Source organism: Mustela nivalis (assembly GCF_964662115.1).
Source record: "Mustela nivalis genome assembly, chromosome: 4".
In the NCBI taxonomy this organism is placed as follows: Eukaryota; Metazoa; Chordata; class Mammalia; order Carnivora; family Mustelidae; genus Mustela; species Mustela nivalis.
Genome location: NC_139023.1, coordinates 133,333,565 through 133,359,934, shown reverse-complemented (window position 1 = coordinate 133,359,934; position 26,370 = coordinate 133,333,565). Strand labels below are relative to the sequence as shown.

Here is a 26,370-nt window from a genome sequence, read left to right as displayed (position 1 = left end):
ATAAAATCTTAAAAAAAAATTAGTTTGTTATGATGGTAAATAGTATGTATGTAAGGCCACGTGCATAGTACCTGGAATACAGGAAGTGCTCAGAAAATGTTGGTTATCATTTCATACTTGAAAGCCTACACAGTAGATGTATTTTCTGAATTAGAGCAGGTGTATGTATTGGAGGGGTCAAATTACTATTTTAAATCTTAGACATTTAGAAAGGAAATACAGATAGGGCAGCTCAACTCACTTATTTCCATACAATAAAGAAATAGGAGGTTCTGAGAATGTTAACAAAAATGGTAATTTATTGAGGGTCCTCTGTATTCCAGGCATATTCACATACATCATTTCTTTCAAATTCTACAATAACCTTGTGACACAGACACTACACTGCCATTTTAGAGCAGAAAGATAAGAAGCAGAGGTTAAATAACATATTTAAAGTCACAGCTGGCAGCTAATAGAGGGGGGATGCAAATGCAGAGCCTTCTTGTTCTTATGCCCTTGGATTTTCCAGTACACACACTGCTTTTTTCTTTGGAGTCATAAAGCAAGGCTGGAACCTGAGTCTTGATTCAAAGCGTGATTCCACTCTCCCATGTGAACTCCTCTCCAAAATGAGACACTGGCTGCCATACAAGTCAGTAGGAGGCAGTTTGCTCAATACCAAACGGAAACAAGAGGCAGGCTTGTTTAGCCATCACTGTGTAATATTATGCTGTCCTTGTATCTATTAAAGGAGTAATTTCACAACCCATCAGTAGCTGAGATTATAAATACTCAGGTCTTCATGCTATAAGGGAGGATAACAAAAACTAGGAATCATACGCCGGAGTGCACAAGGGAAAGGAAGGGAAGTCAAAGTCTTCCAGCAGTATATGTATCATCCACCTTAACCATAGCCACCAGTGCTTTTGGCCAACAAGGCACATATCCAAGCAAAGCAGGCAGCAGAGTTGCTTCATAATGCAGGTATCCAAATCTAGCCTTGAGCTCCACTTGAACCTGGTACTGTTTTCTTTTTTTTTTTTTTTTTTTTATTTATTTATTTGACAGAGAGAAATCACAAGTAGATGGAGAGGCAGGCAGAGAGAGAGAGGGAAGCAGGCTCCCCGCCGAGCAGAGAGCCCGACGTGGGACTCGATCCCAAGACCCTGAGATCATGACCTGAGCTGAAGGCAGCAGCTTAACCCACTGAGCCACCCAGGCGCCCCTGGTACTGTTTTCTTGACAGGATTTCTGAAATGCCTCTCTGCCTTAACTTATGGTCTTTCTCGTACAATAATAGAATAAGCCAAGAATGCTTTTATATGCCCCCCCTTTTTAAAGGGGGCATTCCAAACTGGACAGAGGGGTGTGGGGGAGCAGGGTATATCCAAAGCCTCTGAAGACAGAGTTACGAATCTACCTACTGACAAACCTTGGCAAACTACTTTACAGTCTAGCTATTAAAGCTTCAAAGGAAGTAAAAACAAAGAGACACTTGACACGCTAATATCTAAGACTTTGCTACCTTAATAGATTGCATTTCAGGAAAAGCTTAATTTATTTTTTAGATAAATCTTTAATTGATAATTCAGAGGTTTCATGGAATATCAGTGTTTGGAAGTGACTAGGAAGATACTGACACACATTTTCCTTGATGCCGCTGAAAACAGTTAATCGTGCTCCAAATTCATTAGATCTTCAGCATGTTTGTTGACATTGGATGTGCTTGGAGCCACACTAATGCAGGAATTCATTCTTTCATAAGGTAAGCAGAGGCTCTTTCTTTTTCTGATTAAATTCTTTATGTTTCCATTTATAATTAAAAGTTCAAGTAAGTATTAAATATATGTTTAAATTTCAGTACTCTGTACTAAACTAAATGGAAATTTTATCATAGGTCTAATTCTTGCTCTTGATTATCGATTGTTCTGGCTCAACTTCTTTTCATGCTAACCTTTTAAATTCTCTTCTGAGGCATAGCCACTGCATCCCATCACACTTTTCTCCTCATTCTCCTTCCCTCCCCTCTGCACCCTCTCAGGGATCCACAACCTAAGCTGTCCATCCCAATGGACAAGCTCTAATTCCTTCAATTCCTTTGATTTGTATCAAAACCACAATTTATGTCTCAGTTGCTCTAGAGTGGGTATTTTTTCTTTGACTTACTTTTTGGTCCTTTGCTATTTGTTTCATTGTCATCTATCTTGTTCTCATAGTAGGGACAGAGGAATATAAAAACTCGAAATTTCACCAATACTTGCGAGACTTTTCCCTGATGGCTGAGATAACTTTTTCTTGGATTACAATTTTCAATGACTTCACTTACTGATAATAGACTTGCCTTTTACGTTCTTTTGGCAACAAGTTAAAAATGCTGATTTGTTAAGTTAGAAAATGCAAATTAAAAAAAAAGACAACTTTCTTAATATGAAACTAAATAGATAAAAATCAAGGACAATGTGAAACAAATAATATACAAACTTTTATTCAAAGATATTCAAGAAAGACATGTTTTGGTCATTTTAAAGTGAGATTAATTGAAGATCCCAGAAAAACTGTATTTGATCAACACACATGGCTACTCACAGAAAGTTCTCTCTTCTGTTAATAGCAGCTAAATTTATACACACAGAAAAAATTCTTAAGACCATGCAAATTCAGCTGAATTCCATACATTCATTATATTCATCAAAAACCTGCAGTAATGTTCATGCCAAAGTGTTACTTTAAGAAAAAAATTAAAAATACACACCAAAACATGACCAAGATTAAACTAAAGGAAATAATAAATAAGCATAATTTATATTTTATTTAAAAAAGTTTGGCATCACACATATTCAAGTGTGTTACACCATGTTCATTCCTCAGAAGTGGCATTTTAAAGTGTTAAGCATTGTTAAATATCAAAAAATACAACTCTGTTTTACAATGTAGTACTGGCATAATTCAAAGTACTGTGCCAATTATAAATAGTATAATCAAGTTTCAAACATCTTTTCAAACATATTTAAAGGAAAGCATATAGACACACATTTATATGCACACAATTTATTATACTCATGTAATCAAAGATATTTTATAAAAGCAAACAGTTTTATCCCTCAGCAAGTTTGTATACTTACACAGATTTTAATACCTTTTCAAAGATTTTCAGTTCCTGTGTATACCGATTTTCAAGAGAAGGAATTAAGATAAAATTTAATTTTACAAGAACACACATTACTTTATCATCCTTCACAAAATAATCCATAGTCATTCGAGGTTGGTAAGAACTAGTCTGTAAGAAAGCAACTGTTGTCTAAAGACCACAGAATAAGTACTGTAGTCCTGATTTCTTATTAAAATTCAGTAAGCTGCTGCTCATTGCAGAAAAACCCTATGCAGTACTTCTACCAAAAATAATCTTCAGTATCTGAGGCCTATTAAGGCAGCCGATCTGATCTTCTGCTGAGACTTAAAGAGCAGCCACAAGTGGAGAAGTGCTAGACTCTGAGTCGCTTCATAAATACGTGGTGAAGCCTGTTTTTCATGTGTAAATACGCCAAAAATGTCCTTCTGGCTCATAATGGTTTATCAATAACTGTGACGCCTGAGCAAAGAAAGAAAGAGAACAGATGGTCACAGGCAGCATTCTGTACCTCTGAGAAAAGAGTGAATTCTTTATTATTGAAACAATAGGGACTGAATGAATCAGTGTGTTTTCAAGATCTCTTTCCTCAACTTGAATACTGCTATCATTTAATCTAAATGACAGTGAGATCTCTACTTAGTTATGGACCAGAACTACATCAGACTACTTAATCCAGAACTACTTTTTTGCTCTTTATGGTTATAATTAAGAGAAAATAATTTTTCTTAGAAAATATCAAAATCCACTTAATACTCAAAGGGATACAAGAAACTTTGTGGGGTGATGGATATTGTCATTATCTTGATTGTGACTGATGGGTTCACAGGTATATACAATAAACTTGTACAATTTAAGTATACACTATTCTGTATCAGTTATATCTCAATAAAAAGTTATTAAAAATTTCACCTAATTTTGAGCCATATTATTCTGGGAGCCTACTATATATAGTTCTTCTGTTAGGTGTTGTTTTGGATGATACATGAACAACAATGATGGCTAATTAATATAAATTCTTTTCTCTCCACTCCTGGGTAAATATTAGAATAAATATTAGAATTTAAGTCAATATACATATATCTATCATTAGAATAATATGTAACATACAACTGTAAAGACTCATCATTATATTGATTAAAGATTATTACTATTTCTCTTACTAAGAGAATGGACCAAAAATGGTATTTTATAATTCACCCAGGGTTATGTGTAACTAAGAAAAATCACTCCACAGTTTCACTACAGTACTATCACATGGCACCCTGCCAGGGGAGATGTTGTAGTGGTCATATTTCTTGGCTATCTGAGTAATGAAAGCCTTGCCACATAGTGAACTCCACTCTATGCATACAGATTTTAGCCACATTAAGTTTTATTATATGATTCTGCACTAGAAAGTTTTGGGATTTTGAATTCAAATGACTGCAGAATGACAAAACAATACCAATGCTTTATTTTAGAATATATACATCCAGTAGGGAATAAGAAATAAACTTTGAGAAAATTCTCTTTAGAATATTCATAATATAAAAATCATGATGATGTATTTTTTCCATCTAATAGAAGACTGTAAGAAGACTGTAAGAAAATCGGACATTTATTACCTGCGTAACTTCTCCCTGTGCTCATACAAGATGACACAACTGTCCATTTATCAGTCGTTGGATTATAATATTCTACAGATGCCAGGTTACAGGAACCATCATCCCCGCCAACTACATATAACAGACCATTAACTGCACAAACTCCTTTAAAAAAATTATGCAGAGAGAAAACAGTTATTTTAAAAATCTGGGTAAATATACATATTCCTTTATGTATTTGGTGAGGTGGTCCAAAGACCCTTATTTCCTTGAAAAGGGTTAAGAAGAGAAAGTGGTAAACATGAAAACAATTCCCTTTGTATCTATAGTCTAATACCACTTCCGAGCTCCAACTTCTTCCATTTATGCAGTAGTTGTTTTATATGACCACTAAATGATATGAATTCAGAAATGATACTGAATGGTTACTTTATCTCCTATAAAGAGAGAAAGCATTATTTATTTCATTATTACTAAAATAACTCATTTTTTTGTAAAAATTCAAAATATCTAGAAAAGTACATATAAAAAAAGATCACCTCTAATTCTGTACTAATTAGAATAATGACCATTGAAATTCTGATCACTACTTTTGCTGACTCTTATCTATGCATATATACTCAGATACTTCTTTTTTTTAACCTTAAAGTTGCTTATACTACACACACTGCTTTATTACGCACCCACCCCCAAACAATGTACCTTGGACATTTCCCTAAGTTAATATAGATCTACATAATGTTTAATGGCTGCATAATATTCCATTTATAATACCATAACATGATTGTCTTTTGCTGACAGATATTAAGTTATTTTCAGTTTTTTAATTTTTTTTTAAGATTTTTTATTTATTTATCTGACAGAGAGAGAGAGATCCCAAGTAGACGGAGCAGCAGGCAGAGCAAGAGGGGGAAGCAGGCTCCCTGCTGAGCAGAGAGCCCGATGTGGGGCTCGATCCCAGGACCCTGAGATCATGACCTGAGCTGAAGGCAGAGGCTTAACCCCCTGAGCCACCCAGGTGCCCCTATTTTCAGTTTTTTTTGCTCTTATAGTAATGTTGCAATGAACAAGAATCCCTCTTACATACTTTTTTGCATACCAAGGCAACTATTTTCTAAGTATAAATTTTTACAAAGAAAACTGAGTTAAAAAGTAAACTTGTAAAAGCTCTTTATTTTAATATATACTTTAAAAGCATACTTTTAATAATTTTAAACAAGGTTCAGAACTAACTGGTACTAGAGAGCATCACAACGACCAGAGGATGTTGCTCACACACTGGTTTCTGTAGTTTTGTAGATGGTTTTGCTAACCTAATTAACAGATGCTTGTAGATTTTTTTTTAAAGGTTTTATTTATTTATTTGAGAGAGAGAATGAGAGAAAGCGAGAGAGAGCATGAGAAGAGGGAGGGTCAGAGGGAGAAGCAGACTCCGCCAAGCAGGAAGCCTGATGGGGGACTCTATTCTGAGACTCCAGGATCAAAACCTGAGCCAAAGGCAGTCACTTAACTGAGCCACCCAGGCGCCCTGCTTGTAGATTTTTAACATAACAAAATAATGAGTCCAAATCTCTATATAACATTTAAAAGTACTCTACCAATAGTATCTTTTTTCTTTTTGTTAAAGATTTTATTTATTAGGGAGCACAAGCAGGGGAAGTGGCAGAGGAGCAGAGGACCCAATGTGGGGCTCAGTGTGGGGCTCAATCCTAGGACCCTGAAATCATGACCTGTGCCAGAGGCAGACGCTTAACTGACTGAGCCACCCAGGCGCCCCAGCAGTAGTATCTTCTGTGCAAATGGAATGGATTTTCGCTACTCAAATTCAGTTTTGTTACTATTCTAATTTCTTAACAAGAAGCAAATGTGAATTTCTTGACAAGAAGCAAAAGCAAATTTTAATATAGTTCAACTGTTTAAAAAGCAAGAGCAGGATGATAGTTCTACATATACAATTTACTGCCTTATTCTTTTAGCTAGAAGAAATGAGCTAATTTTGATTTGGAAACAATAAAACAGGTAGCAGGGGAAAAAAATCAGACTATTCCAGTGTTTAGGAAATGAAAGCTCAGAATGCAAGGCACAGGTACATATTACTGTGGCTTTTCTAACCTGATATATATTGGGGTCAAGCACTTATTCTACTTAGGGCCCAGATTTGTGAATCTTACCATGGTTCTGGATTATCTATAACTAAGAGATTTTTGGTATCTCACCAAATACAATTGACTAGATGATAGGAAAGGTGCTTGTAGTCCCATATACTAGTCTCCCCTCATAATCACACAACAATATTTTTAAAATAAAGAGAGATTAAGAAGAGCATTTGGGGGGGGTGGCGGGGTGCCTGGGTAGCTCAGTGTGTTGAGCCTCTGCCTTCAGCTCAGGTCATGACTTCAGGGTCCTGGGATCGAGCCCCACATCGGGCTCTCTGCTCAGCAGGGAGCCTGCTTCCCTTCCTCTCTCTCTGCCTGCCTCTCTGCCTACTTGTGATCTCTGTCTGGCAAATAAATAAATAAAATCTTTAAAAAAATAAAATAAATCAATCTTTTAAAAAATTACTTATTGTTGATGTTGTTTTAGCTTTTCCAATTTCAGAAATCATGAACTATATTAAATTAGGGTTAGCTTCTTCAGATTCAGATAAACTACTAGCTTTTTACCTCATACAAATACTCAACCAGATAAACTCTAGAGGACTGGAACTCCAGTACACAATACATGATATGTATGTATACACTCAAAAATATCTGTGGTAAGAATGAATGAATTTAAGCATCAAATATAGAGGGCTCTTCCTCTGATTTAGTCTACATTATCACCAAAAAGTAGCCACTAAGCTAGGCATTCACTATATAAGATTACTATATAAGTTTCATTTTAAAGAGCTAATCTACTAGGAAACCCAAACCAGTAAAAGAAGAATGAAAATATACAGCAATGCTAGTAAAACTCCGAATACAAATCAATATAAATTCCATAATTGTAAGCTAGACAGATACCTGCATTTCTTCTGCACATGTTCATATCTGCAACCTGTCTCCATGTATTGGTGGTGGGATCATACACTTCAACACTTTTTCGTACTAAAGGACCATCATGACCCCCAACAGCATACAGTAAGTTGTTTAACACACCAACACCTATAAAACACAAAGAACCAAACTATAGTAGAGTAAAAGTGACAAATTTATAAGATCCTAGGTTTTATTCAAATGATTTTAAAAGTAAGTCAATATTAAAGCACACAAAAAATGGAAATGAATTGGTCTGACAAATGAGAATCTCAGTAAGAACTACTATTCTAAAAAAGGCATGTCGAATACAATAAAAATAGTATGAGAGTGAAACACAAAGAGGGAAGTCCTTTAATATAATGCTTCTGAAAAACAACTTTCACAGTAAAAGCAAACCAGTATTAAAGGATAAAACTTGTAAGAAATGGATATGAAGAGACTTGATTATGAAGTTCAGTAAGAACTAAGAACAAAAACTCAAAGAATGCCAAATAATATAAATAATTAAGTGATACAAGTGCCTTTAATATAGCACTTAGGAATTGTACAAAGTGATATTTAAATATAGCTATCCACCTACCTGCCTAATTCAAAGGAGATTTAACAGTGTCATTAAAATCAGGATATGCAATATATTTTCTGGTAATATAAAGAGCAGCCAATGAATCATTTCACTTGTTTATTAATTCATTCCCATCATTTTCATGCTTTAATCTAAACGAGTTGCCTACATACCGGCTCCGCTCCGTCTGGTGCTCATTTCTGCTATATATGACCACTCGTTTGTTGTAGCATTATAGCATTCTACTGTGCTAAGACATTGACGTGAAGCTCCATCATAACCCCCTACGGCATAGAGCAAACCTAAACATGGAATCACAAAGAAAGCCAGAATCATCAAAAGCTATTTCTTCAAGGCATTAAGTATTTTCCTCTACAATAGCAGTTTCTCTTTTATTATTTTTATAAACTATAAAGATACTCCCTAGTGGTGACCAAAGGCATTATAAAACCACATTATGAAGCTCTGCAGGGCATCTCTGATGATATTAACTTAAAATTTTCATCAACAAATCTGAAAAATAACGTACATTCATGCATCTTTGGATAACATTTGGTAAGGAATCAATATCGTGGGAAACAAATACCTTGGTAATCTTAGTAAAATGGGAAAAAAAGTTAAATCAAAAATTAATACCAGTATACAGTGAATTATTATTTGGCGATAAAAAGAAATGAGGTACTGGTAAATGCTACAACACAGATGAACCCCCAAAAACATTACTTTAAATCAAAGAATTCAATCACAAAAGAGCACATACTGTATTATTTCATTAATATGAAATGTCCATTAGTGGGAAATTTATACATAGACAAAGAATTAGTGGCTGCTGAGACCTGGGGAGATGGGGGTGACAGCTAAGGGACGTGGGGCTGCTGCTTGGGGGAATAAAAATGTTCTAAAATGAATTGTGGTGATGTGTGCACATTGAATTGTACACTTTAAATGGGTGAATTGTATGGTATGTGAATTATATTGCAATAAAGCTGTTCTAAAAAAAAGTACAAAGTATTATACCAATAGTGGGGAAGGAGTGAGAACCCACAAATCTGCCAAGGCAAATTTAAAATTTAAAAAAATTGCACCAAAAAATAATAGTTACAACCTTTCTTAAGCTCTTTCGGTGGACAAGGTAGGATATAAATAATTGAGGCAACCCATCCTCCTAAATGTGAAACAGCCTTTCTCCAGCAATAAAATTTTGCACATATGTCCTCTGATTTGTTCCCTTAACAACTGAATTGAGAGCAGTTAACAGTTTTATATAGGTTACAAACACAGAGAGAGAGAGAGAAAAAAAAGAATGGGATGAAAAAGAGGACAGAAGGAGAAAAAGGAGGACTGGAGAACAAGGGCTTCCACAGTTTAGTTTATATACACAAGCCAATTTTTTTAAAAATGATAAAATTTTACAGCGGCTCTTCCTTTCCTTGTTTAAATGATCATGTGCTTGCCCATTGAGAAAACTGATGTTCAGATTATTGGAAGGATCACTCTTAGCAATCAAAAAGTCATACGTGCCTGGAAAAATTCACCTGAAACAACTGTCAGCACCCACCTCCGACAACACCGACACCCACGCTGCTCCTCCTCGTGTTCATTGGAGCCACGTGAAACCACTCATTAGACTTTATATTATATGCTTCCACAGATGATAAACCTGTAATAAAGCACAATGCTCTTCATTTCCTCCTCTAACAAAAAAAAGTAAGGTAACTGTTCCTTTACTACTAGGGAAAAGTACTTCAGGTATGTTAAATTGGTCTAAATTAAAAGAAGAAAATGGTGGAATGTAAACAGCAATTACATGATACATAGGACTAACCTTTTTTCCCCAGGGCTCCTATCCAAGCTACTGATACTTCTTAGCTTTTTAAACATGGTAAGAGGACAGTGATACGCATAAAGAAGAAAATTTATAGACTTAAGTACTCTTCCACTATTTAAAAGAACTCTTAAAAAAATATTTATTTATTTATTTGAGAAAGAGAGTACGTGAGCACAGAGGGAGAGGGAGAAGCTGAGCAGGGAGCCCAATGCGGAACTTGATCCGAGGACCCCAGGATCATAACCTGAGCCCAAGGCAGATGCTTAACTGACTGAACCACCCATGTACCCCTTAAAAGAACTCTTGACGGGAGCTTTTTTTTTTTTTTTTTTAAGATTTTTATTTATTTGACAGACAGACCACAAGTAGGCAGAGAGGCAGGCAGAGAGAGAGGAGGAAGCAGGCTCCCTGCGGAGCAGAGAGCCCGATGCGAGGCTTGATCCCAGGACCCTGGGATCATGACCTGAGCTGAAGGCAGAGGCTTTAACCACTGAGCCACCCAGGCGCCCCTTGACGGGAGCTTTTAAACTTACCTTCATAATACCTGTTAAAACACTCAAAAGTCTCCTACTAAATTTGCCACAATTTATTCCCTAAACATGATTGCTATGTTATTTTTTTTTTTTTTTTAGATTTTATTTATTTATTTGACAGACAGAGATCACAAGTAGTCAGAGAGGCAGGCAGAGAAAGAGAGGAAGGGAAGCAGGCTCCCTGCTGAGCAGAGAGCCCGATGCGGAGCCTGATGTGGGGCTTGATCCCAGGACTCTGGGATCATGACCTGAGCCGAAAGCAGAAGCTTTAACCCACTGAGCCACCCAGGCGCTCCTGCTATGTTAATTTTAATACAAGATAGAAAAGACCAAAAGAAAGCTACCTGTGCTGCCATCAAAGCCTCCCACAGCATACAACAATCCATTCAGTACAGCAGCTCCCAAAGTGCTTCTGCGGTCCCGCATGTTTGCAACGCTGGTCCACTGATCTTTCACGGGGTCATAGGAATCTACAGTGCGGACTCTCAAAGAGCCATTAAAGCCACCGACAGCAAAAACAAGCCCAGCCATGTAGACCATCCCTGCCAAAGAAATCCAGCAGTTAACTATGAGTATGCAGCCAGACAACCCCACTATCTTAAGGCTGCGTCCCCGTAAGTCCACAGCTGTTGTCAGAAAACAAACTGCTCTTAAGAGAACACCAACTAAATAGAACTCTATTCATTAGCAAGAATATCTAAGCACTATATTGTCCTCCTTTCCAAGATTATTAAAAAATGCAGTGGTGTGGGCTGAGGCATTATTTTGACTCTTGGCTTTTTCAAATATTTATTTACAGACTTAAATACTGAGGCAATATTTGCCAACTGCTTAAACCTGTATACAGCTCCCACACCTTTCAATTTTGGATCTTCCACTCTATATGTTTATTCTCAATTTGCATAATGTACTGCCAGTTTATCATGTTAATGAGCTAAATCAGGGGCTGTGTAGAAACTATGAGCCAGGAGTGGTTTTTACATTTTTTAATTGGTGAAAAACAACCAAAAGAAAAAAAGTATTTTGTGACACAGGAAAAATTACACGAAATGCAAATTTCTACACCCATAAAGTCTCACTGGAACACAGCCCCACCCATTCATTTATGTAGTGTCTAGGACTGCTTTCACACTGTAGTGGCACTTGAGCTGTGACAGAGACCATATAACCCACAAAGCCTGAAGTACTTATTTTCTGGTACGGTAAAAAGTTTGCTGACCCTGGGCTAATGAGAGGTTAGGGAATCCCTGGATGGAGAAGCCAAGTTGCTAGCCTCTGGGTTGAATCACTTTCTCACTTCTCTAAGCTTTTTCCTGTGGTTGTCCTGATCTGAGCAGCTCCTCTTACCACCCATTCTGCTTTCTTCAAGTTTCAAGTCCCAGTGAAAGTTCCACGTTCTCTCGAACTACTTTAGCCTGAAGGGATTACCTCTAGCTCCTGAACCCCCCAGAGCAAATTGCACCTAGATACGCATTTGAGGTTAGTAAATCTCGCACAGTCTGAATTTTCATCACTATACACTGTTCCAAGTTTTACTGGTCTTCAATTCTGTAGTGCTTCTGTCACGGCTCAGCTTGGGGCAGGCACAGTGCCTGACAGTTCTCTGAATCCAGCTGGGAGACCAGGAATCAGCAGTCCAAAGTGCTGACCAGCTCAATGTTCCATATGATGTCATCAGGCAAGGCACAGACCACGAACCCCGACTGTCTTAGCCTCTGGTGCTTGATCCCCCAGCTCCCAAAATATGTAGGGATGTGCAGTCCTTCCTATGGCATGAAGACTCTTTACAGTTCAAATGAAACTGCCTGTGTTGGCAGTTCTCTGTTGGGGAAAGGAATGACTTTTCAGTCCCTGGTTCAATGAGGAAATGAATACTCAAGTTACTTTCCGGCAAATCTCAAGGATTTGAGGAGAGCTGTGGGCAACAGACAATTTAAGTACACAGAGAACTAATGAATGATGAAGAGTAACCCCTGTATTTCCTGTGTGCCCTTGATAAAGAAAATGTGGTATTTCTCCTATGAGGGAACAGAGCAGGCAGTATGAATCATGAGGAACGCTGGGGAATGTTCACTGTGGGAATCTGGACCACTGCAGTGTTCATTTTCTTTTCTCTCCAAACAAAACAAAAATCATGTCTCAGAGATATACAATATGCTTAGCAAGTGCTAGGGTATTTCAGGTGATAAGGAAGAAAACGACGTATTGAGCCCAAACACTCTGGGTGGAGAGGGGGTGAACTAAAAGAACTGATACTCCCTAAAGTTACAGGGAAGCCCCCCAAAGTTTGAGTAATTTGGCCAGAATTCCACAGTTAAAGGGCATCAACTCCAGTCTGAAGTGGGTGGGGAGGCACATTGTGCCTTTCACGAGGGCACAATGAAGGTAAAATTTACGCATGAAAAATACACTTTGGAATGGACCTAGTCTAATGAGTTATGATGCAATAAAAAGGAAACTGAATCAGGAATCAGGTATGAAATGAGAAACCAGTTATAAATATCAGGAAAGACTCCAACAGTAACAATAAAGAAAAAAATATCAAAGAATGACCTTGCCAAGAAACATCAGAACCATATGAAGAAAATGTTAAAAATCTGAAGAAGCAGCAAGTCCTATCACCAGTCATGTAACTAGTCCCATCGTATCTTAAAACAAATTATAAAGTATAATAATTATAATGATAACTGCTCTATTTTGAAGCATAAATAGACAAGATGAGTCAATGGAACAGGACTGAATATTCAGAATAAAACCAAATAAATGTAGAAACTTAGTATATGATAAAGGCAGCATTTCAAATGAATGGGAAAAGCTGAATTAGCTAATAAAAAATCTTCGAACTGGCTACCATTAAAAAAAACTAATTCTACATCTTCAAAATAAAGTCTAGATGTTTCTGATGTGGATATAAAAATTAAAATTCTGCAAATACTACAAAAATTCATATTTTAAAATATAATTTTGTTTTAGGGGAGAAACCTAGCAGACACCACCTTAACCAAGTGACTGAGGTTAACATCACCAGAGATAATCATGATAATCTCCATCTAATCATGAGACAACATCAAAGTGAGAGACATTCTTCAGAACACCTAACCAAGGAATTAAGGGCATGAAAGATAAGGAAAGACTACAGAGCTATCACAGATCAGAAGAGACTAAGAAAATATGACAAATGCAATATGGGTTTCTGAAACAGAATAAGGACATTAATAAAAAAATTCATAAAATATGAAGTCTGTAGTTTAGTTTAAATAGTAATGTACCAATGCTAATTCCTTAGTTTTGCAAATCATATCAGTTGTATAATATATTAACATTAAGAAATGAATATATCAGAACACTTCATAGTATCTTTGCAATTCCTCTCTAAGTGTAAAATTATTTCAACATAAAAAGCTTAAAAATAACTTGTTTTTTTAAATAATTTTTTAAATAATTTTTAAATAATTTTTTAAATAATTTTTTATACACACTAACACAAATAGTTTTGAGTAAGCCCTTTCTACACAATGAATCCTTAAATCCAAAGGCAAACCTTGATGTACAGAATTTCATAAAATGGCAAATATTTTATGTGGTGAAAATAACACAAGTAAAATCAAAAAAGAAAAGATTAATACAAATAAATATTCACACCACATATGACAAACAAAAATGATACTTTCCTTACCATATTATGTCAAACCAGTGAAATAACAAAAAATGGCAAAAATCATAAACTGACAATTCAGAAAGATGTTGAGCTCTCCTCATAATAAAGGATGTACAAGGTAAGATGAGATAATATTTTCCATCTACCAGAGTGGCAAAACTCAAAATATTTAATCCAAGGTGGTGTTGGGAATGTAGGGAAATGGGTACCTTCATATTTTACTATTTGTGGTAGTAATAATTGGTGTTTGCTCTTAGGATACCCTTTGAATCAGGGTATCCTGATTAAGCTCTAGAGTTTTACCCCACTAAAATATATTGGCATATGTACTTAATGATGTAAGTGTCAGGGATTCATTGTAGCACTGTTTATAATGCAAGATTAAAAACAATTTTAATGTTCAACAAAAATTAGCAACAACTATACTACATCCAGACCCACCCCCAAATATTAAACAGCTCTTAAAGAATGAGATAACTATGCTGCTATGTAACCATCACCAAGTAACCAAGATAAACTGCTAAAGTACTACATTCCATTTGCTATGGGAGCCATGAATTATGGAGTTTGTTTGAAGAACCCTTACGGGTTTACAACTGCCTTTCTGCTTGCAGTTTTGGCTAAATAAAGTCTATTTCAACAAATGTTTATAAAATGCATGCCTGGAAGAAGGCAACTAACTACGCATTATATAGCAAAGTCAGGAATCTCTTAGAACAAAGGGTCCCAACCTAAAGAATTATTTCTCAACATTTGAGGAAAGGTAACCACGAAAATATCCAGCAAATTGCTAGCTATGCCATCTTCTACTAGAGAATCAGAAAGGTATGCAAAGATGAAGACTGAAGGCTTTCCCCAACAATGTCTTGGGGCATATCTTGGGGCATATCATACTCATGACATACCTATTTTAATCAAAGCTTTTCTAGTAAAGAGTCTTCTAATTAATAAAATAAGACAGAGTGAAGCTCCCAATGATGCAACAGCAGAGAAATGACCACAATGCATCAGGCTTACCTGCCCTACATCTCCTGGAAGGTAATTCTGCTACTTGGTGCCATCGCTCTTCTTTAAAGTCATAGCATTCCACACTTCGGATAGCCTTTGGTGCTTGGCCCCCAACTACCACCATCAACTGGAATGGCAGAAATGTAAGCACTTGAATAAGCAACTATTGCATATAGAGGGATTTAAAATGTCCTACAAAGACACTGATGTGGAGAGTGTTAGGATGAAAATGGTAGGGTGAGCTGGGGAAAAAACCACCACCTAATCAACACTTAATAAACATCAACAAAGGGGGCACATGTTAGAACTACAATTCTATTATCTAGCACATTTAGTCAAAAATAAGGATTTCAGAAACTAGACTAAGTTTCTGATCCTTCAAGCAAAAGCAGTATTAAAGCCAAAAACAGCAGGCACTCAGCACTGGCAAGGCTGCAATATGTCATAGGGCTTGCTATAAACTAGACCCTGGCTTTATAATGACCAGGGATTAGGTCTCCACAATTCAGAAGAACAGACAGAAGTGAAATCTATGTTAGTAGGTAGGTGAAATGAAAAGGGCAGTAAGGTATTAAAAGAAACATGAAAAAAGGAAAATAAAAAACTATTGAAAAGGGGGGGAGTAACTGAATGGAGTTCACAAGAGAACATACATTTCTAGATCTCAAGTAGAGACCTCCTTTGATGCCACACAAAAAAAATCAATCTAAAGGACAGATAATGGAGATACCTGGAATCATAATGAATGAATGTACAATAGGCTAGTGTTAAGAATAAACAAGGTCTACAAATTTCCTCAGTTCAATTCAACTATTCACTAAGTGCCTATCATCTATATTTGTCCAGAACTGTGCTAGGTATCATACACATAAGAAATACAAGACAGTCTTTACCTCCCAAGAGCTTACAGATCTCACTAAGGAGACAAGACCCATGAAGTAATTCAAGAACAATATACAATTATGCATGACCAAAAAGGTATATGATTAGTATAGACATGAATCGCTAATGCTGATCAGAAAATGGAATGTTGCCATAATTCAGTGAAGGCTTCCTGGAGGGGTGAAACCTTGAGAGACAGATGGAATTTAGCTGTCACTGGGTTTGTCTTTTACCGAGTATGAAGGGGCACTCTTTGGCAACACTGAAAACACAGCTATCAAATTGGAAGAACATAAAAGTTAATGATATCACGCATGGAAAACTTTAAAGAATGGCAAGGACCTCAGGGGAAAGATGATGTGATGATAGGAGGAAACAGATGTTCAAAGGAAATAAAAAGTCAACACAAAAGGAGATGGAATCACTCATACATACAAAAAGGGGAGGTTTGCTTAGCAAAGCAATGACCTACCTGTACTTAGAACTACAGAAAGATGGGTATGGCGAAAACATGATTCCTGAATCAGAGTAAATCCCGAGTTTCCAAAAAGAAGACTCTTTTAGTAATTTATCAACTGGAGAGTAGAAGAAATTTTAAGGTCTTCAAAAAGAAGACTGGGCATAGACCAATAACATTTTTTTCAGATATGTCATTCTTCTAATGTTGATGCAAATAAGGAAGAATTAAGAAAATCTGCAATACTCTCCCTGCTTTCACCAAGCGGAAAAAAGGGGAGGGGGAGAAGAAAGGCAGGTTGTAAAATCATAGAGGTAGGACAGACAGAAAGATCATCCCCATATCCAGCTATTTATGTAAGATCGATCAGCATTTAAACTTCTAAACACTGCCTAGCAGTTAGGCAATAGTTATCAAAGGCTTGGTTAACATCTCTGAAGATCACTTTTACAGAACAAATCTCTGAAGGCAATACTTTTCAAAAAATCAGAAAAAATACTGATTTATTAGATTTCATGATTCTCAAACATCGAATCTCACACTTTCCATGCGGTGGTTCTCTTCTGCACATCACAATGAGGACAGAAGGGAAAACGCACTAATGAATACAGAGAATGGCAGTATTATCTATCCTGAGCTCACCCAAGAACAGCAGAATAAGGTGAGGATTTGGGACTCCCAGGAATCAGAGAGAAGAGAGACAAAGAATGGATAATGGGAACACAAGAGAGCAGGGATATTTGTATGAGATCAAGAGACTGCATTAAAAACCACTGTGCTACCAACCATCAAAACAAGTGATCATGACTCTGGCACCACAGTTATTTGTAAAAGGCATCTGATCTGTTTTGAGAAACACCAAACTAATTATGCTAATATAAAGGAATAGAAAACTGGAAACATTTTTTTGTACAGAAAAGTTCAATGTGACATGTTTAAGGAAGGCAAGAGGTAGGGGAGTTAAACAAACCCAAGCGACCATCCTAAAATGCATATTAAACTTTGTTTTCTCGTTTTCTTCACCTACTAAATATTAGGTAGAAAATGCCTCCCGAAAAATCAAGTTTCATAATTTCCCAGTTGGAAATCTGAACAGATATCCTGAGTAAAATGAATACATACACAGAAATAATATGGTAACATTTCTAAAAATACAGACTCCAAAGTGAAAAGGCAACAAAGGACAGGAGCAAACATAGTTTCTCACTATGATGTCCGAATCCAAGAGTGCCTTACACACTCCCAATATTGTTCACTGAAGAAGCAAAACTAATGTATGAGAGATAAAAAGAATCATTCATGCAAATCCGTATGATTCCATAAAATCAGAGCCTAATATAAAAAGTACTAAGTCACTGTCATGGAAGAAATATTACTGAATATTGCAAAAGATTCCTTAGCACTACTTCCACATTTTGTCTGATTTGACTTACCAATACCATGATAAAATGAATCATTATTATAAAATATGTAAGCATGAGAAATTAACCTTTACATTATTCTTACCTACCTATTCAGAATTAATCTTGAATATAACCACTCTAAAATGGCAGTGTGCTGAAAGAGCATCCAATATAAGTATCTTTTCAAAAATATGTGTAAATAAATTTTAAAAATTATTTTTATTAAAAAAATAAATAAAATTGTTTTTATTAACATGTAATGTACTGTTTGCCCCAGGGGTACAGATCTGTGAATTATCATATCAGGCTTACACACTTCACAGCACTCACCATAGCACATACCCACCCCAATGTCCATAACCCAACCACCCTCTCCCTACTCTCTCTCAGCAACCCTCAGTTTGTTTTGTGAGATTAAGAGTCTCTTATGGTTTGCCTCCCTCCTGATCCCATCTTGTTTCATTTTTTCCTTCCCTATCCCCACAACCCCACCCTGTCTCTCAAATTCCTCATATCAAAGAGATTCATATGATAATTCTTTCTCTGGTTGACTTATTTTGCTCAGCATAATACCCTCTAGTTCCATCCACATCATTGCAAATGGCAAGATTTCATTTCTTTTGATGGCTGCATAATTCCATTGTGTATATATACCACATCTTCTTGATCCATTCATCTGTTGATGGACATCTAGGTTCTTTCCATAGTTTGGCTACTGTGGACATTGCTGCTATAAACATTCGGGTGCACATGCCCCTTCAGATCACTACATTTGTATCTTTAGGGTAAACCCAGTAGTGTGATTGCTGGGTCATAAGGTATCTCTATTTTCAACTTTTTGAGGAACCACAACACTGTTTTCCAGAGTGGTAAACAAGCTTGCATTCCCACCAACAGTGTAGGAAGGTTCCCCTTTCTCTGCATCCTTTTCCAACATGTCACTTCCTGACCTGTTAGTTTTAGTTATTTTGACTGGTGTGAGGTGGTTTCATCTCATTGTGGTTTTGATTTCTCTTTCCCCGATGCTGAGTGACGTGGAGCACTTTTCATTTGTCTGTTGGCCATCTGGCTGTCTTCTTTGCAGAAATGTATGTACATGTCTTCTGCCCATTTTTTTATTGGATTATTTGGTCTTTGGGTGTTGAGTTTGATAAGTTCTTTATAGATTTTGGACACTAGCCCTTTATCTGATATGTCATTTGTGAATATCTTCTCCCATTCTGTCAGCTACTTTTGGTTTTGTTAAATGTTTCCTTTGCTGTGCAAAAGCTTTTGATCTGGATGAAGTCCCAATAGTTCATTTTTGCCCTTGCTTCCCTATGTTTCTAGGAAGAAGTTGCTGCAACTGAGGTCGAAGAGGTTGTTGCCTGTGTTCTCCTCAAGAATTCTGATGGATTCCTGTCTCACACTGAGGGTCTTTCATCCATTTTGAGTCTATTTTTGTGTGTAGTGCAAGGAAATGGTTCAGTTTCATTCTTCTGCAGGTGGCTGTCCAGTTTTCCCAAAACCATTTGTTGAAGAGATTGTCTTTTTTTCCATTGGACATTCTTTCATGCAATTCTTTTTTCAAGCATTTCAAGCATTCTTTCATGCTTTGTCAAAGATTAGTTGACCACAGAGTAGAGGGTCCATTTCTGGGCTCTCCATTCTTTTCCCTTGAGCTATGTGTCTGTTTTGGGGCCAGTACCATACTGTCTTGATGATTACAGCTTTTTAATAGAACTTCAAGTCTGGAATTGTGATGCCACCAACTCTGGCTTTCTTTTTCAACATTCCTCTGGCTATTCGGGGGTCTTTTCTGGTTCCAAATAAATTTTAGGATTATTTGTTCCATTTCTGTGAAAAAAATTGATGGTGTTTTGATAGGGATTGCATTATATGTGTAGATTGCTAAAGGAAGCACAGATATTTTCACAATATTTGTTCTTCCAATCCATAAGAATGGAATGGTTTTCCATTTCTTTGTGTCTTCCTCACTCCCTTTCATGAGTACTTTATATTTTTCTGAGTACAGATTCTTTGCCTCTTTGGTTAGCTTTATTCCTAGGTATCTTATGGTTTTGGGTGCAATTGTAAATGGGATCAACTCCTTAATTTCTCTTTCTTCTGTCTTGCTGTCCGTGTATAGAAATGCAACTGATTTCTGTACATTGACTTTATATCCTGACACTTTACTCAATTCCTATGAGTTCTAGCAGTTTTGGAGTGGAGTCTTTTGGGTTTTCCACATAAAGTATCATATCATCTGCAAAGAGTGAGAGTTTTAGTTCTTTTTTGTCAATTCAGATGCCTTTTGTTGTTGTTGTTGTTATCTGACTGCTGAGGCTAGAACTTCCAGTACTATGCTGAATAGCAGTGGTGACAGTGGACATCCCTGCCCTGTTCCTGACCTTAGGGGAAAAGCTCTCAGTTTTTCCCCATTGAGAATGAAATTCACTGTTGTTTTTTCATAGATAGCTTTGATGATATTGAGGTATATACCCTCTATCCCTACACTTTGAAGAGTTTTGATCAAGAAAGGATGCTGTACTTTGTCAAATGCTTTTTCAGCATCTATTAGTATCATATGGTTCTTATTCTTTTTTTTATTAATGTGTTGTATCACATTGATTGATTTATGGATGTTGAACCAAACTTGTAGCCCAGGAATAAATCCTACTTGGGTCATGGTGAATAATCCTTTTAATGTACTGTTGGATCTTATTGGCTAGTATTTTGGTGAGACTTTTTGCATCCGTGTTCATCAAAGATATTGGTCTGTAATTCTCCTTTTTGATGGAGCCTTCATCTGGTTTTGGGATCAAGGTAATGTTGGCCTTATAATGAGTTTGGAAGTTTTCCTTCCATTTCTATTTTTTGGTACAGTTTCAGGAGAATAGGTATTAAATTCTTCTTTAAATGTTTGGTAGAAATCCCCTGGGAAGCCATCTGGCCTTGGGCTCTTGATGTTGGGAGATTTTTGATGATTGTTTCAATCTCCTTACTGGTTATGGGTCTGTTCAGGTTTTCTGTTTCTTCCTGGTTCAGTTTTGGTAGTTTATATATCTCCAGGAATGCATCCATTTCTTCCAGATTGTCAAATCTGCTGGCGTATAGTTGCTCATATGTTCTATAATTGTTTGTATTTCTTTGGTGTTGGTTGTGATCACTCCTCTTTCATTCATGATTATATTTATTTGGGTCCTTTCTCTTTTCTTTTTGATAAGTCTGGCCAGGGGTTTATCAATCTTATTAATTCTTTCAAGGAACCAGCTCCTCCTTTTTATTTGGTCTACTCTTCTTTTGGTTTCTATTTCATTGATTTCTGCTCTGATCTTTATTATTTCTCTTCTCCTGCTGGATTTAGGCTTTCTTTACTGTTCTTTCTCCAGCTTCTTTAGGTGTAGGGTTAGGTTGTGTACTTTAGACCATCCTTGTTTCTTGACAAAGGCTTGCATCGCTATATACTTTTCTCTCAGGACCGCCTTTGCTATGCCCCAAAGATTTTGAACAGTTGTCTGTTCATTTTCATTTGTTTCCACGAATTTTTTCAATTCTTCTTTAATTTCCGGGTTGACCCATTCATTCTTTAGTAGGATGCTCTTTAACCTCCATGTATTTGAGTTCTTTCCGACTTTCCTCTTGTGACTGAGTTCTAGCTTCAGAGCATTGTGGTCTGAAAACATGCAGGGAATGATCCCAGTCTTTTGGTACCAGTTGAGACCTGATTTGTAACCCAGGATGTGATCTATTCTGGAGAATGTTTCATGTGCACTATAGAAGAATGTGTATTCTGTTGCTTTGGGATAGAATGTTCTGAATATATCTGTGATGTCCATTGGGTCCAGTGTGTCATTTAAGGCCTTTATTTCCTTGTTGATCCTTTGCTTAGATGATCTGTTCATTTCAGTGTGGGGGGGGGTGTTAAAGTCCCATACTATTATTGTATTATTGTCAATGTGTTTCTTTGATTTTGTTATTAATTTGTTTATATAGTTGGCTGCTCCCATGTTAGAAGCATAAATATTTACAATTGTTAGATCTTCTTGTTGGACAGACCCTTTAAGTAAAATATAGTGTCCTTCCTCATCTCTTATTATAGTCCTTGGCTTAAAATCTTATTTATCTGATATAAAGATTGCTACCCCAGCTTTCTTCTGATGTCCATAAGCATGGTAAATTGTTTTCCTCACTTTAAATCTGTCTTTGGGTCTAAAATGAGTTTCTTGTAGACAGCATATCAATCAGTCTTGTTTTTTTACCGTGTCTTTTGACTGGGGCATTTAGCCCATTTACATTCAGGGTAAGTATTGAAAGAGACGAATTTAGTGCCATTGTATTGCCTGTAAGGTGACTGTTATTATATATTGTTTCTGTTCCTTTCTGGTCTACTATTTTTAGGCTCTCTCTTTGCTTAGAGGACCCCTTTCAATATTTCCTATAGGGCTGGCTGGTGTTTGTAAATTCTTTTAATTTTTGTTTGTCCTGGAAGCTTTTTCTCTCTCCTATTTTCAGTGATAGCCTGGCTGGATATAGTATTCTTGGCTGCATATTTTTCTCATTTACTGCTCTGAATATATCATGCCAGTTCTTTCTGGCCTACCAGATCTCTGTGGATAAGTCTGATGCTAATCTAATATTTCTACCATTGTATGTTACAGACTTCTTGTCCCCAGCTGCTTTCAAAATTTTCTCTTTGTCACTAAGACTTACAAGTTTTACTATTAGATGGTGAGGTGTGGACCTATTTTTACTGATTTTGAGTGGGGTTCCTGTGCCTCCTGGATTTTGATGCTTGTTCCCTTTGCCATATTAGGGAAATTCTCTACTATAATTTGCTGCAATATACCTTCTGCCCTTCTTTCTCTTCCTTCTTCTTTTGGGATCACAATTATTCTAATGTTGTTTCATCTTATGGTATCACTTATCTCTCAAATTCTCCCCACGTGGTCAAGTAGTTGTTTGTTTCTCTTTTGCTCAGCTTCTTTATTCTCCTTCATTTGGTATTCTATATCACTAATTCTCTCTTCTGCCTCATTTATCCTAGCAGTAAGAGTTTCCATTTTTATTGCACCTCATTATTAGCTTTTTTTATTTCAACTTGGTTAGATTTTAGTTCTTTTATTTCTCCAGAAAGATTCACGAATATCTTCGATGCTTTTTTCAAGCCCAGCTGGCACACTGATAATCATCATTCTGAACTCTAGTTCTGACATATTACCAATGTCTGTATTGATTAGGTTCCTAGCTGTTGGTACTACCTCTTGTTCTTTTTTTTTGTGGTGAGTTTTTCCACCTTGTCATTTTATCCAGATAGGAGTATATGAATGAGAGAGTAAAATACTAAAAGGGTGGCAAGGACCCCAGAAAAATATACACTAACCAAATCAGAAGTTACCCAAAACTGGAGGGGAGAAATAAGGGGGAAAAAATACAAAATTAACAAAATTTATATATTGGACTAGCAAATAGAACAGAGCCACCCACTTGATCTTGGATGTATTCTGGTGTCTTAGAAGAAACTAGCTCCCAAAATTTTAAGGAAAGAAAGACTTATATATATATCCAAAAATAAGGGTAAACACAATGATGGGATGGAATATGACTGTAAAGATGAAAATTACAAATTACTGCATGGGCACTGGATATGGTGCATAAACAAGGAATTCTGGAACACTGAAAAGAAATATATATATATATATAAAATGTAAAAAAATCATAAAAAAAAGATTCTAAAAAAGGAATTGTTAAGTTGGGTGGAAAAGGAAAAAAAAAATGGGAGGAGAATGTGATCAGGCTGGAGACTAGAACAAAGCCATGTGCTAATTTAGGGTACATTTTGATCTACTAGAAGAACTTGTATCCCAAAATTTTAAAGAAAAAAAGCTATATGTATACAAAAAATAAGGTTAAATACAATGAAGGAATAAAATATGACTGTAACAATGAAAAATTTTAAAGTTTTTTTAAAAAGTTAGTTAAAATAAAAGAGTTAAAATACCTCAAAAGAGGAAAAAGGAAAATTTTTAAAAATAGAATAAGAAAAAAATAAAATTAAAAAAAAATTAACTTTGCAAGACTAAAAGGGCATGGGGATAAAGCCATGAATTCTATGTGCTGCTTTCCCCTAGCTCTGGAGGGGAGTTCTCCAGAATTCCTCAGTTCCTGCTGATCTGTGAACTTGATCTTGGCTGGATGTTCTTGCTAATCTTCTGTGGGAGGGACCTGTTGCAGTGATTCTCAAATGTCTCTGCCCGAGGCAGACTTTCACTGCCCTTCCCAGGGACCAGGCTAAGTAAACTGCTTCGGTTCGCTCTCAGTAGTTTTTGTTCCCTGAACACTTCCTGTAGAGATTTGGAGGATGGGAATAGAAATGGCGGCCTCCCAATCTCCAGCCCTGTAGGAGTGGAGAGCTCAGGGCCCCACTACTCAGTGTGCCCTCAGAGAAAAGCAGGCAATCACTCCTGTCTCCCTGGTCTCCAGGCACGTTCTGTGCTCACACAGCCTGTGACTGAGCCCTTCTATCTCTGGTGCATGGCCCCATTTGGAGTCTCCAAACCCAGCAGATTCCTGTCTCACGCTCCCGCACAGCCCTCCCAGAAGAGGAAGGTGGGGTCTCTGGTCAAAGTAAAGTGGCCCAACTGTGCCTTGGATCATGGTGTAAGGTTGACCTTGAGTTGAGAGCTCACTCCTCTGTTCTGTCTCTGTAGTCGGCTTCCACACTCCAATACCTGGCAGCTCTGACATACTCAGACAGCCCTGGTCTTTATGTGACCCTGTGAGTCCTGAGACCACACTGTCCCCGTGAGAGTTCCACCACCACTTAGCCTCTAGAGCAACGTCCCTCAGTGGAGAAGACTCCTAAAAGTTCCAATTTTGTGCTCCACTGCTCCACCACTTGCCAGGAGCTGGCCCCTCTCCCGTGGACTATCTTCCCATCTCTTTGGATTCACTTCTCTGCACATCCTACCTTCCAGAAAGTGGTCAATTTTTTGTTCCTAGAATTGCAGCTATTCCTCTCTTCTATCTCCTGTTAAGTTTGTAGGTGTTCAGAATGGTTTGATAACTATCTAGCTGAACTCCTGGGACCTAATGATATTTCAGTCTCCTACCCCTCTGACATCTTGCTCAAGAAGAGCCTAGATAAATAAATTTTGAGAAGGGACCATGCAAATGCAAAGTCTAAGCAACAGTGGAGCATACTGCCATCTGCCATGTCTGCTGCCCCCCCCCGCCCCCAGCCACCTGAGACAGCAGAATGAATAAGAACCTTGATGGATAGTATAAAAGGTAGAGCTGAGAAATCACTATTAAGAGAGTTGGAAGGGCCACTCCAAAGCCACAACCAGAAAAGCCCAGAATCAATGTAACTGAACAGATGATCACAACTCTACAAAAGAGGAAATAAAATACTTGGTGGGATTTTACCAAGAACACTTCAGAAAGTTTCCAAAAGTGACATGTTTATTCCAGAAATTGGAAGAGAGTTAGTTTTCACTCTAAAGGTCATTGAAGAATAGTTAAAGACAGCAAAGCTTAAGATGCCAGAAGAAGAGAACTTTTACAAATATGGAATATTTTAAAAAGTATTAAAATAAAACAAAGCTGCTCAGAAGAATGCTGAAGAAACTAGCATAAAAAGAAATGATAATTTAAATGGGCTAGGACTGTGAACACTTTTTATAAATCTTTTTTTTTTTTTAAGAACAAAAACTGACACCAAATAATATGGACAAATATGAAGTGATGTAGACTTATAAGGATGGCTATTTATAAAAGCAGGTAAAAGGGTACTTGGAAAATGTAAACATTTATAAAATCAGCAGACCCGGATGGCATGCATACTAAAGTGTTAAGGGAACTAGCTAATGTACTTACTGAGCCACTTACAATTATTTTTGAAAAATCTTGGAGAACTGAGGAGAGATCAGAAAATTTAAAAACGGCAAATACCAATTTTCAAAACAGGGTAGGAAGTGAATGCCTTGTAAATACCTTTTAAGTGATAATAACTCTGAGCAAAAATTTAGAGTATTTTGAGAAAAGCTTCCAAACCTCTAGGAGACAACAAAATGAGTAACACGCAGAGGGATGTTTAAAAAAAAAAAAAAAAAAAAGTCATGCCAAATTTGAATCTATTTGATCCGGAATCTCACTGGATGTTACAGGCCAAATTACTTATTTTTGGCTTAGATAATAAACATAATCCTATGGACTGAAATTTTCTGCAAATGGACCTTGTCAGTGAGTGAGTATTTCTAGCAAGGTGTCACCAGGAAGAGCGGTGAGGTCCATTCTAAATTAAAATATTTACTAATGATCTAGAAGAAGGAGTAAATAGCATACTC

The 26,370-nt window shown here is 36.8% G+C and overlaps 1 protein-coding gene across 2 annotated transcripts in view; it reads right to left on the bottom strand.

The window, feature by feature from the left end:
• Positions 1-2,442: 2,442 nt before the first annotated feature.
• Positions 2,443-26,370, bottom strand: part of KLHL2 (kelch like family member 2) — a 111,633-nt gene continuing 87,705 nt past the window's right edge. For both annotated transcript variants that reach the window (XM_082727243.1, XM_082727244.1), the window contains 7 exons: positions 15,311-15,428; positions 10,980-11,177; positions 9,833-9,934; positions 8,448-8,576; positions 7,698-7,838; positions 4,717-4,860; positions 2,443-3,571 (listed from right to left, as the gene is read on the bottom strand). In XM_082727243.1, coding sequence (XP_082583369.1) covers positions 3,543-3,571; positions 4,717-4,860; positions 7,698-7,838; positions 8,448-8,576; positions 9,833-9,934; positions 10,980-11,177; positions 15,311-15,428 — 861 coding nt within the window. In that variant the 3' untranslated portion in view covers positions 2,443-3,542. The remainder of the gene's footprint in view (positions 3,572-4,716; positions 4,861-7,697; positions 7,839-8,447; positions 8,577-9,832; positions 9,935-10,979; positions 11,178-15,310; positions 15,429-26,370) is intronic.